At 38.2% G+C, this 13,532-nt stretch overlaps 2 protein-coding genes across 2 annotated transcripts; one reads left to right on the top strand and one right to left on the bottom strand.

Annotated features, from left to right (window-relative positions):
* Positions 1-2,799: 2,799 nt before the first annotated feature.
* LOC148692354 (uncharacterized) lies at positions 2,800-3,813 on the top strand. The gene is made up of 2 exons (XM_088680916.1): positions 2,800-3,184; positions 3,737-3,813. The coding sequence occupies exons 1-2, from the start codon at positions 2,800-2,802 to the stop codon at positions 3,811-3,813; spliced, it is 462 nt and encodes a 153-aa protein (XP_088537042.1).
* Positions 3,814-8,245: 4,432 nt separating this feature from the next.
* LOC137746201 (large ribosomal subunit protein eL24y) lies at positions 8,246-10,555 on the bottom strand. Its single transcript, XM_068486275.2, has 5 exons — positions 10,415-10,555; positions 9,545-9,620; positions 9,324-9,425; positions 8,777-8,925; positions 8,246-8,651 (listed from the first exon to the last, which is right to left on the bottom strand). The coding sequence occupies exons 1-5, from the start codon at positions 10,423-10,425 to the stop codon at positions 8,498-8,500; spliced, it is 492 nt and encodes a 163-aa protein (XP_068342376.1). The 5' UTR covers positions 10,426-10,555; the 3' UTR covers positions 8,246-8,497.
* Between the last annotated feature and the right edge of the window lie 2,977 nt (positions 10,556-13,532).

The raw sequence follows: 13,532 nt of genomic DNA, 5'->3' as shown, positions 1-13,532 counted from the left end.
ATGACCCTCTAGCTAGCCTTTCACCCCCTTAATTCACCCAATTTCATACCCTTTAGTTTGTTTCTACAAGTTTGTTTGTTTGTTTAAATCTTAAATTCGCCAAAACAACGCCCCATTTAGTATTCAGAGTCTTTTTAGTTTAATATTCGTCCAAATTCCCCTTTAGTTCCTGTTTCGAGTCAATTTAACTTAGTTTGTTGTTTTGAATCAGTTTAGCTTATTTTGAGTAGTTTAAGTTTAGTTTTCTGTTTTCGAGTCTAATTTAGTGATTTAGAGTTCAATTTGTGTAGATTAGCAGCCCTCCTGATCCCTAACCCAGAACGATCCCTACTTTCATATACTACAACTATCAAAAAGAGGGTTTAAGTTTGTGTGCTATTTTATATCACATCATAAAGCTGCTAAACGCCTAAATTGATTGTGTTAATGATGCTTGCTATATTCCTTGGAAAATTGGTTTGCTACTTGGGGACATACATAAACTTTTCCATAATTTTGTGTGTATTAGCGTTGTTCATGTTTATCGGGAGGCCAACTTTGTGGTTAATATAGTGTGTTTAGCTTGATTTTGTCCCTAGTAGTGTAAGGAATGTTGTATACTTTGTTGTACTGGTTGCCCAATGGCCTTTAGTGTTTATAGAGATAAAACTCGCATAAGGCATTGTGTAATTTGACCGGAACGTCACGCTATCGGTGAGCCTGCTCTATCTCCTATTAAACATGCACCGATTAGACCCCAAAATATATTTAAGATGAAGAAAAAAATTTAAAGCGTTAGTTGAAAATTAGGTTGGATTGACAAAATTTTAGGGTAACATAAAAGTGCCACAATGTTAGCAAAGGACACTTAAGATATTTTTTGCTGACTCCCTTGGAGTTCATAGGAGATGCTCTAAAACTTGCAAAATTTGACAAGATTTGAACTCCTCAAAGTATGTTCAACGCTAAATTCTTCAATAGAACATAGTTTAGGCTTATTTTTAGTTACGTCCCTGAAACTTCATTTTGATCTCACTTAGCCCCCTGTAATTCAAAAGTCACAACTTTACTCACTGAAATTCAAAATTCATTTCACTTTGACTTGTGGACTCTCTCTTCTCCCTGAAACTTATAGGTCACCTCATGCAAAATGTGAGAACCAACAACCAATGAGACTATGTCATATGTACAATAAATTTGATTATAAATCTCTATTATGCATTAATATTCAGCAATTAGAGAACATTAAGTTTAAAAGAAATGGAAGAGATGAAAAAAAATAAAAATAAAAATTGATAAGCCTGGCACACCCAAATCAAATCCACATAAGAAATTAACAGATCAAAGGCAACGTAGAGCCAATTTAGAGTTTTATAGAGACGACTTCCAAATTTCAAGAGGCAAAATAGGATCAAAATCGAGTTCTAAGGACAACATGAAGCGAACGAGTTTCAGAGAGTAAAGTTGTGACTTTTAAATTACAGAGAGCTAATTGAAACTAAAGTCGAGTTCCAAGGAACGTAATTAAAAATAAACCTATAGTTTAAAAAGTGGAAAATATAGTTTCCGTTTGTTTGTCAATTTCTTTGAGCTCTTACAAGTTTCGTCTTCTTGATAATCTCTGTTCATTTTCGTGTGCTCCTGGAACGGCCACAAAAGAATTTGGACAGCAAGTCAAGAACAAAAATATAGTACCTGTTGAAAAGTCTGATGGCAATGAATGCCCACAGTTCATTAGCAGAATTCTTCAGCATGGGCAGAAGTTTTCAATGCCCATGCAAAGTGAAAGTTGAATACATAGAAATTGTATAGTCAGACGAAGTGTCGTAAATTTCAAAATGCATTAACTGCATCAGTTTGGAGTTGCTCTATAAATAGAGCACTCCACATGTTTTCATGTAACAGAAAATATAAGAAGAAGCAAACGAGAGAGAAATATCAGTAACATCATCTATTCCTCTGCCTTTTATTTGTTATCCTCTTGTGCTATAGTTTTAGTGTGGCATTTTACATCTACCTTGCACCTACAATTAAAAAGGTTATTCCTCTAACTTTGACCTATTTATAACACGTTATCAGCACGAGTCTCTAAATATAACTATTCTCTCATCTCTCTTCGCCGAACAAACGAAAGAAAGAAAAAATGTTTCCTCTAAGGTTTTTACTGTTCATCTTCTTCCTCTGCCTCAACTGCACCGTATACCCTCGCGATGAACTGTTTGCTTCATGCCTGCTCTTAGTTCTCAATCTAACGGTTACATACATATTTGATTACTTGTTTGGTGTAGAGATTGATTACTAACCCAGTATTTATTTATGTTAATTTTACTGCAATCCAAGATGGTGCGGTACAATCGCCCATCTTGAACTGCAAATTTATTTTTACTGCGATCCAAGACGGTGCGGTATCATCGCCTATCTTGGACTGCAGATTTAATTTTACTACAAATTTTAGGTGGAGCGGTATAATCGCCCACCCTACCCTGCATATATAAATTTACCTGCTGTTTAATTTCATTGCAATTTTAGGTGGTGCGGTATAATCGCCCACACTGCTCTGCATATTTAATTTTCCTGTTACTCGAGTGGTGCGAAATAATCGCCCATTCTATATTACATTATTTCAATGAGAATGGTGCGGTACAATCGCCCTCCTCATTCGCCTTGAAAATCTCAAGCCAGAAGTTTCAAGTCCTTATCATTTTGGCCTGAAGATCAAAATGAAAAATTTGTAAGAACCAGAAGTTCTAACATCATATTCCTCTAGGAATACAAATTATTGCAAGTTCTTACACATCTCATTTTCTTTCAGAAAAGAAAATGGCGAACTTGGCGAAGCTTGAATTTGTTGCCCTGGATATTACCGGGAAGAATTACCTAACCTGGGTACTGGATACCAAGATCCATCTGGAAGCAGAGAATCTTGGAGATACCATCAGGGAAGAGAGCAACTCATTCTCTCAAGATCGGGCAAAGGCCATGATTTTCATTCGCCGCCATCTTGATGAGGCGCTAAAGAGCGAGTACTTAATGGTTGAAGATCCCTTAGCTCTCTGGAATGCCTTGAGAAACAGATACAATCACCAGACAACGGTGATTCTTCCAAGGGCCCACTATGAGTGGACTCATCTGAGGATCCAAGACTTCAAGTCAGTGGCAGAATACAATTCTGCATTGTTCAAAATTACCTCTCAGATGAAGCTCTGTGGGGATATTATTACTGAGGAGCATATGCTGGAAAAGACTCTCAGCACATTTCATGCCTCCAACGTGCTCCTGCAGCAGCAGTATAGAGCGCGAGGCTACACTGAGTACAACCAGCTGAAAAACCATCATTCCCAACCTACTGGATCTGCACCATTCCCAGAAGTGAATGCTGCTTCCCTCGAAGTGAACGCCACATCCTCTGGTGGTGATAATCATAAACGAGGACGTGGCCACAAGCAAGGTCGATCGAATAGGAAAGGCAAGAACCATGGAGTTCAGTTTCACAACCAGGTTCCGAGGCATAATTCAGGCCCGAGCTTCAAAAATGCGAATCGCCACAAAGGCAAAGCTCATATGAACAATGCTCCTAGAAACTCTGAAGGAGCCTGCCATAGGTGTGGTGGCAATGGGCATTGGGGGCGTACTTGTCGTACCCCAAAACATCTAGTGGATCTGTATCAAGCCTCCCTCAAGGAGAAGGGTGTCGAGACCAATTTTCTCGACCAAGCTAGACCAATGGATATACCTGATCCGGTGTTTGACTTATCAGGGCAGTTGAACACAACTCATCTAGATGTTCCAAATTTTATTGTGGAAAGGGGAAATGAAGTATACCAGTCCGATTAAAACATTGATGTACTTTTATTATGCTGAACTTGTAGTATTTTCAGATTCAATAAAAGTGGCATGTAAATTTCTTGTTATAACTTGCTTTTAACTCTGATTCTCTTACTCAGAAAGCATGGATAAAAATTGTGATTATTCTCAGAACATGAGAAATGGCGGAGATTTGTCTTGCAGACAGTGCAACCACACATACAATACTTCGTGATCAAAAGTATTTCTCAAGCTTAATACCTACAAGAGTAGGAGTAACAACAATATCAGGACCTTCAGATGTAATTCAAGGGTCAGGGCAAGCCCAGATTATGTTACCAAATGGAACAATATTGTCCATACAGAATGCATTGTATGCTACTCGATCTACTCGAAATTTATTGAGTTTCAAAGACATACGTTTAAATGGATACCACATTGAAACAAAAAGTGCAGAAAATGTGGAGTATCTATGCATTACCTCCAATGATACCCAGAAGTGTATATTGGAGAAGTTGCATGGTATGTCGAGTGAATTGTATTATACATACATAAGGACAATTGAATCACATACTGTCATGAACCAGAAGTTCATTGATTCAAAAGTTTACATGCTTTGGCATGACCATCTGGGTCATCCAGGATCTACCATGATTCGTAGGATCATTACCAACTCTAATGGACATCCATTAGTGAGCAAACACATTGCTGCCTCAAATGATAACCCTTGCAAAGCTTGCTCTCAAGGGAAGTTGGTAATTAGACCATCTCAACTAAAGGTTGATACTGAATCCCCATCATTTCTGCAAAGAATTCAAGGGGATATTTGTGGGTCTATTCAACCATCATGTGGACCATTTCGATATTTTATGGTTTTGGTTGATGCATCTACCCGATGGTCACATGTTTGTCTCTTGTCTACTCGGAATGTAGCCTTTGCGAGACTTCTTGCTCAGATAATTAAGTTACGAGCACAGTTCCCAGATTATCCCATTAAGTCAATCCGACTTAATAATGCTGGTAAATTTACGTCTCAAACCTTTGATGATTATTGCATGACTTTGGGCATTGATGTTGAACGCCCTGTTCCTCATGTCCATACTCAAAATGGTTTAGCAGAAGCATTGATCAAGCGACTTCAGTTAATAGCTCGCACTTTGCTTATAAAAACCAAATTACCAGTCTCTGCATAGGAACATGCCATCTTACATGCTGCATCATTGGTTCGATTGAGACCTATAGCCAACCATCAATACTCTTCAGTACAACTCGTGTTTGGACATCAGCCAAACATTTCCCATTTACGAGTTTTTGGTTGTGCTGTTTATGTGCCTATTGCACCGCTGCAACGCACTAAAATGGGACCTCAGCGTAGACTGGGAATTTACGTGGGTTTTGATTCACCATCTATCATTAGATATTTGGAACCCTTGACAAGTGATATGTTTACAGCTCGTTTTTCTAATTGTCACTTTAATGAGACAATTTTCCCGTCGTTAGGGGGAGAAAAGACCGTTCCAGAAGAACGGAAAGAGCTGACATGGGTTGTTCCCACCTTGTCTCATTTTGATCCTCGCAGCATTCAATGTGAAAATGAAGTGAGAATGATCGTTCATCTTCAAAGCATTGCCAATCAAATGTCGAATGCATTTAATGATGCTATGAAAGTGACAAAATTACATATACCAGCTGCAAATGCACCTGCAAGAATTGATGTCCCTGTTGGACAAAATAAAGTGGCAGCGAATGATTCATCTGGTGCATGCCTGAAGCGTGGTAGACCCCAAGGTTCAAAAGATTCAGCCCCTCGAAAGAGAAAGTCGAAGGCACAATTGAATCCAAATGAAATCATTCAAGAAGAGAAAATGAATGATACATCCACAATTCATGATTCTGGACTTCCAGAGAAAGAAAATGTCCTTGATGAGACATATGTCCCTGAAGAGACAGAAGTACATGAAAGCAAAGAAATCTCTATAAATTATGCATGTACAAATGAATTGTGAGATCGGAATGAAATAATCATCGATGATATGTTTGCATTCGCAGTAGCCACTGAAATCATCTTAAGTGATGATATTGAGCCCCGCTATGTTGATGAATGCAAACAGAGACAGGATTGGCCTAAGTGGAAAGATGCAATCCAGGCAGAATTAAATTCCTTGGAAAGGCGGAATGTTTTTGGACCAGTAGTCCAAACCCCGCCTAGTGTAAACCCCGTGGGTTACAAATGGGTATTCACAAGGAAACGCAATGAGAAAAACGAGATCGCAAGATACAAAGCATGACTAGTTGCACAAGGTTTTTCTCAAAGACCTGGAATTGATTATGAGGAGACATACTCTCCTGTAATGGACGCAATTACGTTCCGTTACTTAATAAGTTTAGTGGTTTCAGAAAGACTTGACATGCGACTTATGGATGTCATCACTGTGTATCTATATGGAGAATTAGATACTGACATCTATATGAAAGTCCCAGAAGGACTTAAGTTGCCTGAAACAAGTAACAAACCACGAGGTATGCTATCGATCAAATTAAGGCTATCATTGTATGGTCTGAAACAATCTGGACGAATGTGGTATAATCGTCTCAGTGAGTATTTGATCAAAGAAGGGTATATCAACAATGTTATTTGCCCTTGTGTGTTCATTAAGAAATCCAATTCTGGATTCGCTATAGTGGCAGTATATGTTGATGATATGAATCTAGTTGGAACTCTTGAAGAGCTCAATAAAACTGCTGAATATCTGAAAAGCGAATTTGAAATGAAAGACCTTGGAAAAACAAAATATTGTCTCGGCCTGTAGATCGAGCATTGTGCTAGTGGAATTTTGGTCCACCAATCAGCTTACATTGAAAAAATTCTGAAGCGATTTGGTATGGACAAGGCTTATCCACTAAGCACGCCAATGGTCGTTCGTTCTTTGGACATTAAGAAAGATCCATTTCGTCCAAAAGAAGATGATGAACTGGTCCTTGGTCCAGAAGTACCATATCTGAGTGCAGTAGGTGCTTTGTTGTATTTAGCACAATGTACTAGACCAGATATAGCTTTTTCAGTTAACTTGTTAGCAAGGTATAGCTCTGCTCCAACAATTCGCCATTGGAAGGGTATCAAAGATGTATTGCGATACCTTCGTGGGACAACAGACATGGGTCTCTTCTACTCAAAGAACTCTACAAATGATCAGGTCCTTGATGGATATGCAGATGTTGGTTTCCTCTCTAATCCGCATAAAGCCCGCTCACAAACTGGATATGTGTTTAAGAATGGAGATACAGCAATCTCATGGCGCTCAACCAAGCAAACATTAGTTGCTACATCTTCAAATCATTCAGAAATACTTGCTTTACATGAAGCAAGTCGTGAATGTTCTTTGTTAAGATCAATGATCCATCATATTCGGAATTTATGCGGTCTAGCTTCGAAGACAGACAAACCAACTATCATCCATGAAGATAATGCAGCCTGTGTTGCCCAAATGAAGGAAGGATTCATTAAGGGCGATAAGACTAAACACATATCTCCAAAGTTTTTCAATGCTCATGAGCTTCAGAAGGCTAAAGTTATTGAAGTCAGACAAATCCGTTCAAATGAAAATCTGGCAGACTTGTTCACCAAATCTCTACCAAAGTGCACATTTCAGAAGTTAGTGCAAGGCATCGGATTACGTCGACTTACCAAACAGCTAAATTTGGAGAATGCGGAATCAAGGGGAGAAACATATCAGGGGGAGTATCCATGATACATGCTTGTTGTACTCTTTTTCCTTCGATTAGGATTTTTCCCACTGGGTTTTTCCTATCAAGGTTTTAACGAGGCAACATAAGTATACTTGACACTATATCAACGATCCAGGAAAAGTTGTACTCTTTTTCCTTCGCTATGGTTTTTTTTTTCCCACTGGGTTTTTCCAAGCAAGGTTTTAACGAGACAACTCATGTTATCCAAGGGGGAGTGTTGAAAAGTCTGATGGCAATGAATGCCCACAGTTCATTAGCAGAATTCTTCAGCATAGGCAGAAGTTTTCAATGCCCATGCAAAGTGAAAGTTGAATACATAGAGATTGTATAGTCAGACGAAGTGTCGTAAATTTCAAAATGCATTAACTGCATAAGTTTGGAGTTGCTCTATAAATAGAGCACTCCGCATGTTTTCATGTAACAGAAAATATAAGAAGAAGCAAACGAGAGAGAAATATCAGTAACATCATATATTCCTCTACCTTTTACTTGTTATCCTCTTGTGCTATAGTTTTAATGTGGCATTTTACATCTACCTTGCACCTACAATTAAAAAGGTTATTCCTCTAACTTTGACCTATCTATAACAGTACCCGAGTTTTCAGCCTTTTTGGGTATGTGCTAAATCCATATGATGGTGACACAGGATTTCTGATGCTTTACAGAGGCTTATATAGGGTCTGTGACGTTTTATGAACAAGAACAAAGACCACAATTGAAAAACTCACCCATCATGTCTCATAGACATGGTCCGAGTGAAAGCTCGGTCCAAATCTTTTAATTCCAAAACAAACTGAATAACCATGAAGTACTTGGCAATATCGAAGTGACAGATATAGGATAGACGAAAGAAAATTACGAGCGGACCATCAAGCATGGCCCATCAATCCTTACAAAACCTTCAAATTAAACAAACACGTCCTATCTCTTACTCTACTCCGCAATAAGTAGACAACAGAACAGTGGCTTAACGCTTGCCGCCACCACCACCAAGCTTTGGTCCCTTGGGTGCACCTCCCTTGGGAATGCTGCCCTTGCCTTGAGTCTTCTGAGATTTCGTTACTTCTGCCTTCTTGGCCTTCTTCTCATCTTTGGTCTTCTTGATTCGTTCCTTAATTTCACTACAGAAGACATCCAGACATTAAATCAAACGATGAATCACAAAAGGTTGACATAAAAACATTGAAACTGAACAAGATGATTGATAAAGTGAATCAAGGCTACAAGAATAGACAAGAACACTAACCGAAGTGCAGCTTCACGTGCAGCATCACGAACTTCTGGCTTCTCAGTTCTTCTCTTCTGGATAACCTCCAGGGTAGCACCGACAATAGACCTTGAGTAAGGCTTCTTGGTGGCCCGTCTCCTCTTCTTCACAGCTTCTTGAGCAATATCCTAATTATGTCAAGAACATCTGCAATTAATACGAGATACAAAACAGACGCTTGGCTGCCAGCTACTTCATACAACTACGAGATACAAACAACAGACTGCTAGGCTGCCAGCTACTTCATACTAAAAGAATGGCCACTATAGGGCAGATTAAGAGGCTAAATTTATCATGAAAGATTGATCACAAGGAGATTAGCAGAAGACAGATTTATACAGATTCTATGGGAATATAACTAATGTATGATGAAAACAGATGATCAAAACCAAATCAATTTCCCAGAGTTTTAATCCCTTCTTATATCTAATGTAACTAATCAGGACATTTCTAAGATAACTATATCGGTTGGGAGGGAGTATTGGCATCTAAGATTTAATATATCAAGTGAAAAATGCAAGTATACCTTTTTGTGCTGCTTCCTGTACATGGCTGTCCAGGTAAGCTTTGACGGCTTCAGCTTGTTGTGAAAGTACCTTTTGCATTTGGAGTTGGCAAAAAGGAACACCTGAAAGACCACCACAGGTTATAAAAAAAAGGAAGAAATAACAACATTTTTCAAATGACAATTTCAATATATAATCTGATACAAAGTAAATTAACCTCAGATTTAATATGACTGCTTACCTGAGAATCAGATCGAATAAATCTGATGCCTCTTCCTGGGTATATCTTGTCACCGCTGAAACGACAGAGTTCCGTCCTGACAAGCGACACCAAAATATCTTAAAGCGGGATCAAATGTTCGTGGCTCAAACAGAACCACACAAGGGCAAGAAATAGAGAAGAAAACTACTAAGCCTAAAACCCCAAACCATTCATATACGTCTACCTCCCATTAAATCTCTACACAACTACCAGAAAAGATTATCACCGAATAGGCAAACATAGAAATATCATCGATAGAAACTAGAAGACGTACACATCTCTGCCTACAAACGCGGATCAACAGCCTTTAACTATACGAGCACCTCGCAACACTTTCCAATAATAAAAGAACCCGAACATTCCACGAGACTGGAAAATATAATTACCGAATTCCGTGATACAGAGTTCAAAAACTTAATACCAAAACACCAACAAGTTGAAAACTCACCGAATTTAGTTCTATCTGTAACCTATGTGAACCATGAAATGGCATCCACCTAAACACGATTTCCACAATTTCATACAAACAATTAGCTAAAATCCCTAACCTTTCACACAGATTCAAACAGTAAAAATCCAACACTTATTTATTGGGTTTCGTCCATTGTTTCTCGCAATATTTCACAGATGTTCACGTTCAACAAAAACAAAAAGCACTTTTCACCCAGAAAAGCACAAGCACGCACCACACAGAGCATGTAAACAGCTTACTGCAAAAGCATAATCCAAAATCTAAATAGGAAATATAGGATCCTCATCGGTTATTGTATGTGGAAAAATTTAAGAACCGCAAATGAAACCATTTCGATATCAGATCTCGACGAGAGAGAGAGAGAGAGAGAAGCGTACTTGAGAACCATGGCTGCTACCTCCTGCTGTTGTGTGTTGATGGAGCGGAAACCCTAGAAGCAGATTTGCTTATTAAGCGGCTGAGTGCATCAGCATTCTTCATATATAACCCTAATATCTCACCAAAAACCTCGCAAGTAACACTGGACGTTGTATTTTGTTGTCTTTTTCGGCCCAAGACTACTTTCTGTTGGTGGGCCGGATATATGGCTTATTTCTGGTCAAACTGGATCTTATTACACAGCCCATGTTTATGAGAAAAATTGTAACACAAAATGGATTGGTTACAAATCCGAAATACGGTCACAGGTCCCGTTTCAGCGATCCTCTCCTTCGTCTGTGCGCAATTTCTTCTTCTTCATCATGCGATCTTTTTTCTTCAATTTGGCCTTTGATCTTCTATTCGATTCGTCGTTGCTCTTCTTCTTCGATTCAACAACCATTTTTGGTGAGTTCATCTTTGATTTGGGTCATACAACGGGGATAGGTGTGGGCTATCTCAATCAGCGTCGAGTAGTGGTCAGAGGAACATCATGGGTCATTACAAATATTGTTGTGGAGGGTTCATTGTAATCGTGTCGGAGCATCTTCAGTTTGGGTTGCTGGTCATAAATGTTGCTTCACTCTTCCTTAGTCCCTCATGCATACTTTTCCTATTACGATCTAGTGATATTACTCTTCACTTGTAAGTCGAAGGCATAAGTTCGATTCACATAAAGGTGAAAAACGTATTATAGTTATGTTACGTTCAATACCTAGTTAGTGGTTGGGCCCTTTGTGTGGCCTAACCTAATAAATCATCTCTTAAGAGCAGAATATCCCTCCCCTGAGGATATAATATCATTGTATAAAAATAAGGTTATTTTTGTAATGTACACTGTACTCAACTTCAATCTTGTTTTTCCTCTAAAACTCAAATTTCACCAATTAACCACTTGGAATTCGCTTTTCTTTTAACTTTATCTGTATTCTGTCAATTTTGTCAAAAATGTGTCAAATTGCTTATGTAGCAATACAAGTAGGACCCCATCACTCCAATAATAAAGGATTCCATGCTCCATTTATCCTAGAATGTCATGTATTACAGATTAAACTACTTTGATGCCATTAGACATGGTTTAAGGGATTTGAAGAAAGTTGAGGTTCCTTATAAAACCAATTGGCAATATGGAGAGTAGCCTAATCTCTTATAAGCACATGCAAAGTCTCTATTTCCTTGATGTGGGATTCACCTTCAACATACCCCTTCACATGTGGCGAAAAACACGTGGACAACACAAATCGAGGGACGTGGAGCAGGTGTGGCCCATTAGACTTCACACATGAGACAACATGCTCTAGTACCATGAATAAAGTTAAGGTTTCACCATAAAACCAATTGGCAGTATGGGAGTTGCACAATTTCAAGCACATGAAAGGTTCCTCATTTTCCTAATGTGGGATTCATTCTTAACAAGATTTAAGTTAATTTATACAAAATGAGTTTTACCTATAGGGACAAAAACACAAAAAATCATTTCATAGAACTCTACTAGTTTTGAACCATTTCAAGGGGAGACAAAAACTCAAACCTCAACAAACCTAACCCAAAAACAAGCAAACAAAAAATTTTAATTCCAGTATGCCTACAATATGCTCGTTATTGACACCACGTGTAAAAAATTTAAACTAATTATAGATTCGTAAAAACTAATTTTCAAAATTTTTTGGACATCTGCAAGATCGATTTCAAAATTCATGCACTTCTACCGAATCAGTTTCAAAATTCTAGCAATTCTATAGTACCATGATTTCTAGGCCTTGGCACGTGGCACCTTAAGTGGCAAGAAGGACCAGAATACCTATAGATCATGACTCTCAGACGATCGAACTTAACTTTAGTCAGATGATCAGACTTAGCTTTAGTCAAACGGTCAGACATAGCCTTAAGTCTGATATCTATTTTACTTATCTCCCATGTGAGAAACATTTAATTCAAGTCAAGTTAGGATACCTTAGGGATTAGGCAAGTAATCACAATTTTAGGAAGATTTGATATCTTACCCAGATTCCCACCTAGGTAGTCTCTCAATTTACGAATGCTATTATGCCACCCCCATAGTCTTGCTCCCCACACACATTATAATTTACCCACCATAAAAAGTTTAAAAAATCGAATACTTTTCCCACCTACTTATATTCCTAAAATATCCCTAATTGTTTTAAGTTCTAAATACAATAAATATAAAGCATTATTTGAATCCTGGAGATTTTAGGAAAATAAAACAACCACAAACATCTCCGTGCAACCCAGCCGAAAGCAACCACAACCAGACACCACATATGACAGCGGCAACTCCTTTTCTCTTTGCCGCTGAGATAGTTATTACCTTCATTTCATTTTCTTCTCCCTTCTCCATTCCTCTCTCTATATTTATTCCCGAATTCCAATTCAAAATTAGGGGTTGAAAAGTAGCAAGAAAAGAAGAGAGAGAATTTGGTGTGTGTGGGGTGGATGGAAGAAATAGAAGATGGAGGTAGACAAGGAGTTTAAAAGGGGCAAAAGATGAAGAGAAAAAAATGGGGAGGATGCTGGACAACTTAATTCGTTCCTCAATTGAAGTTTTTAATTTTTTTTTCTATTCCTTTTTTTCTTTTACTACAAAGAATATATAAGAGGATTAATTTTTAACAAGACTTTTGAAAACTTTTTACATAATGTTAAATTCAGTATTAAAGTTTTCATTAAAAATTGGGTGGGAAAATAAGATTATGAGGTGGGGCATATCAGCACTCCGATTTATTTGGGACTTACTCTCCAAACAAGGATTCTCAAGATCTATAAAATATCCTAGCCTGGTACTATCTCTCTATGTTTCTTATGATCGAAGACTCTTTACCAAGAATCATCACATATTCTCTCTTACACGCTGTTCGTCTACAAGTAGACATGGGGAAGCATCATGATGTTGTAACAACCACACCACTTGTTTTCTAAAACTACATCAATGATTCAATCCTTCTTCCTGAAGATATGAAGGTAGTCTAATATGGATTCAATCACACTCCCAATCAATCTTATTATCCCATTGCCAGAGTTCATAGGAAATTCCAACTGAATTATGCCTTCGTCGGTAGA

The sequence above is a fragment of the Pyrus communis genome, chromosome 12 (assembly GCF_041283825.1).
Source record: "Pyrus communis isolate YQ-2024b chromosome 12, ASM4128382v1, whole genome shotgun sequence".
Lineage (NCBI taxonomy): Eukaryota > Viridiplantae > Streptophyta > Magnoliopsida > Rosales > Rosaceae > Pyrus > Pyrus communis.
The sequence above is the reverse complement of the archived record's forward strand: the minus strand, read 5'-3'. Positions and strand labels throughout refer to the sequence as shown.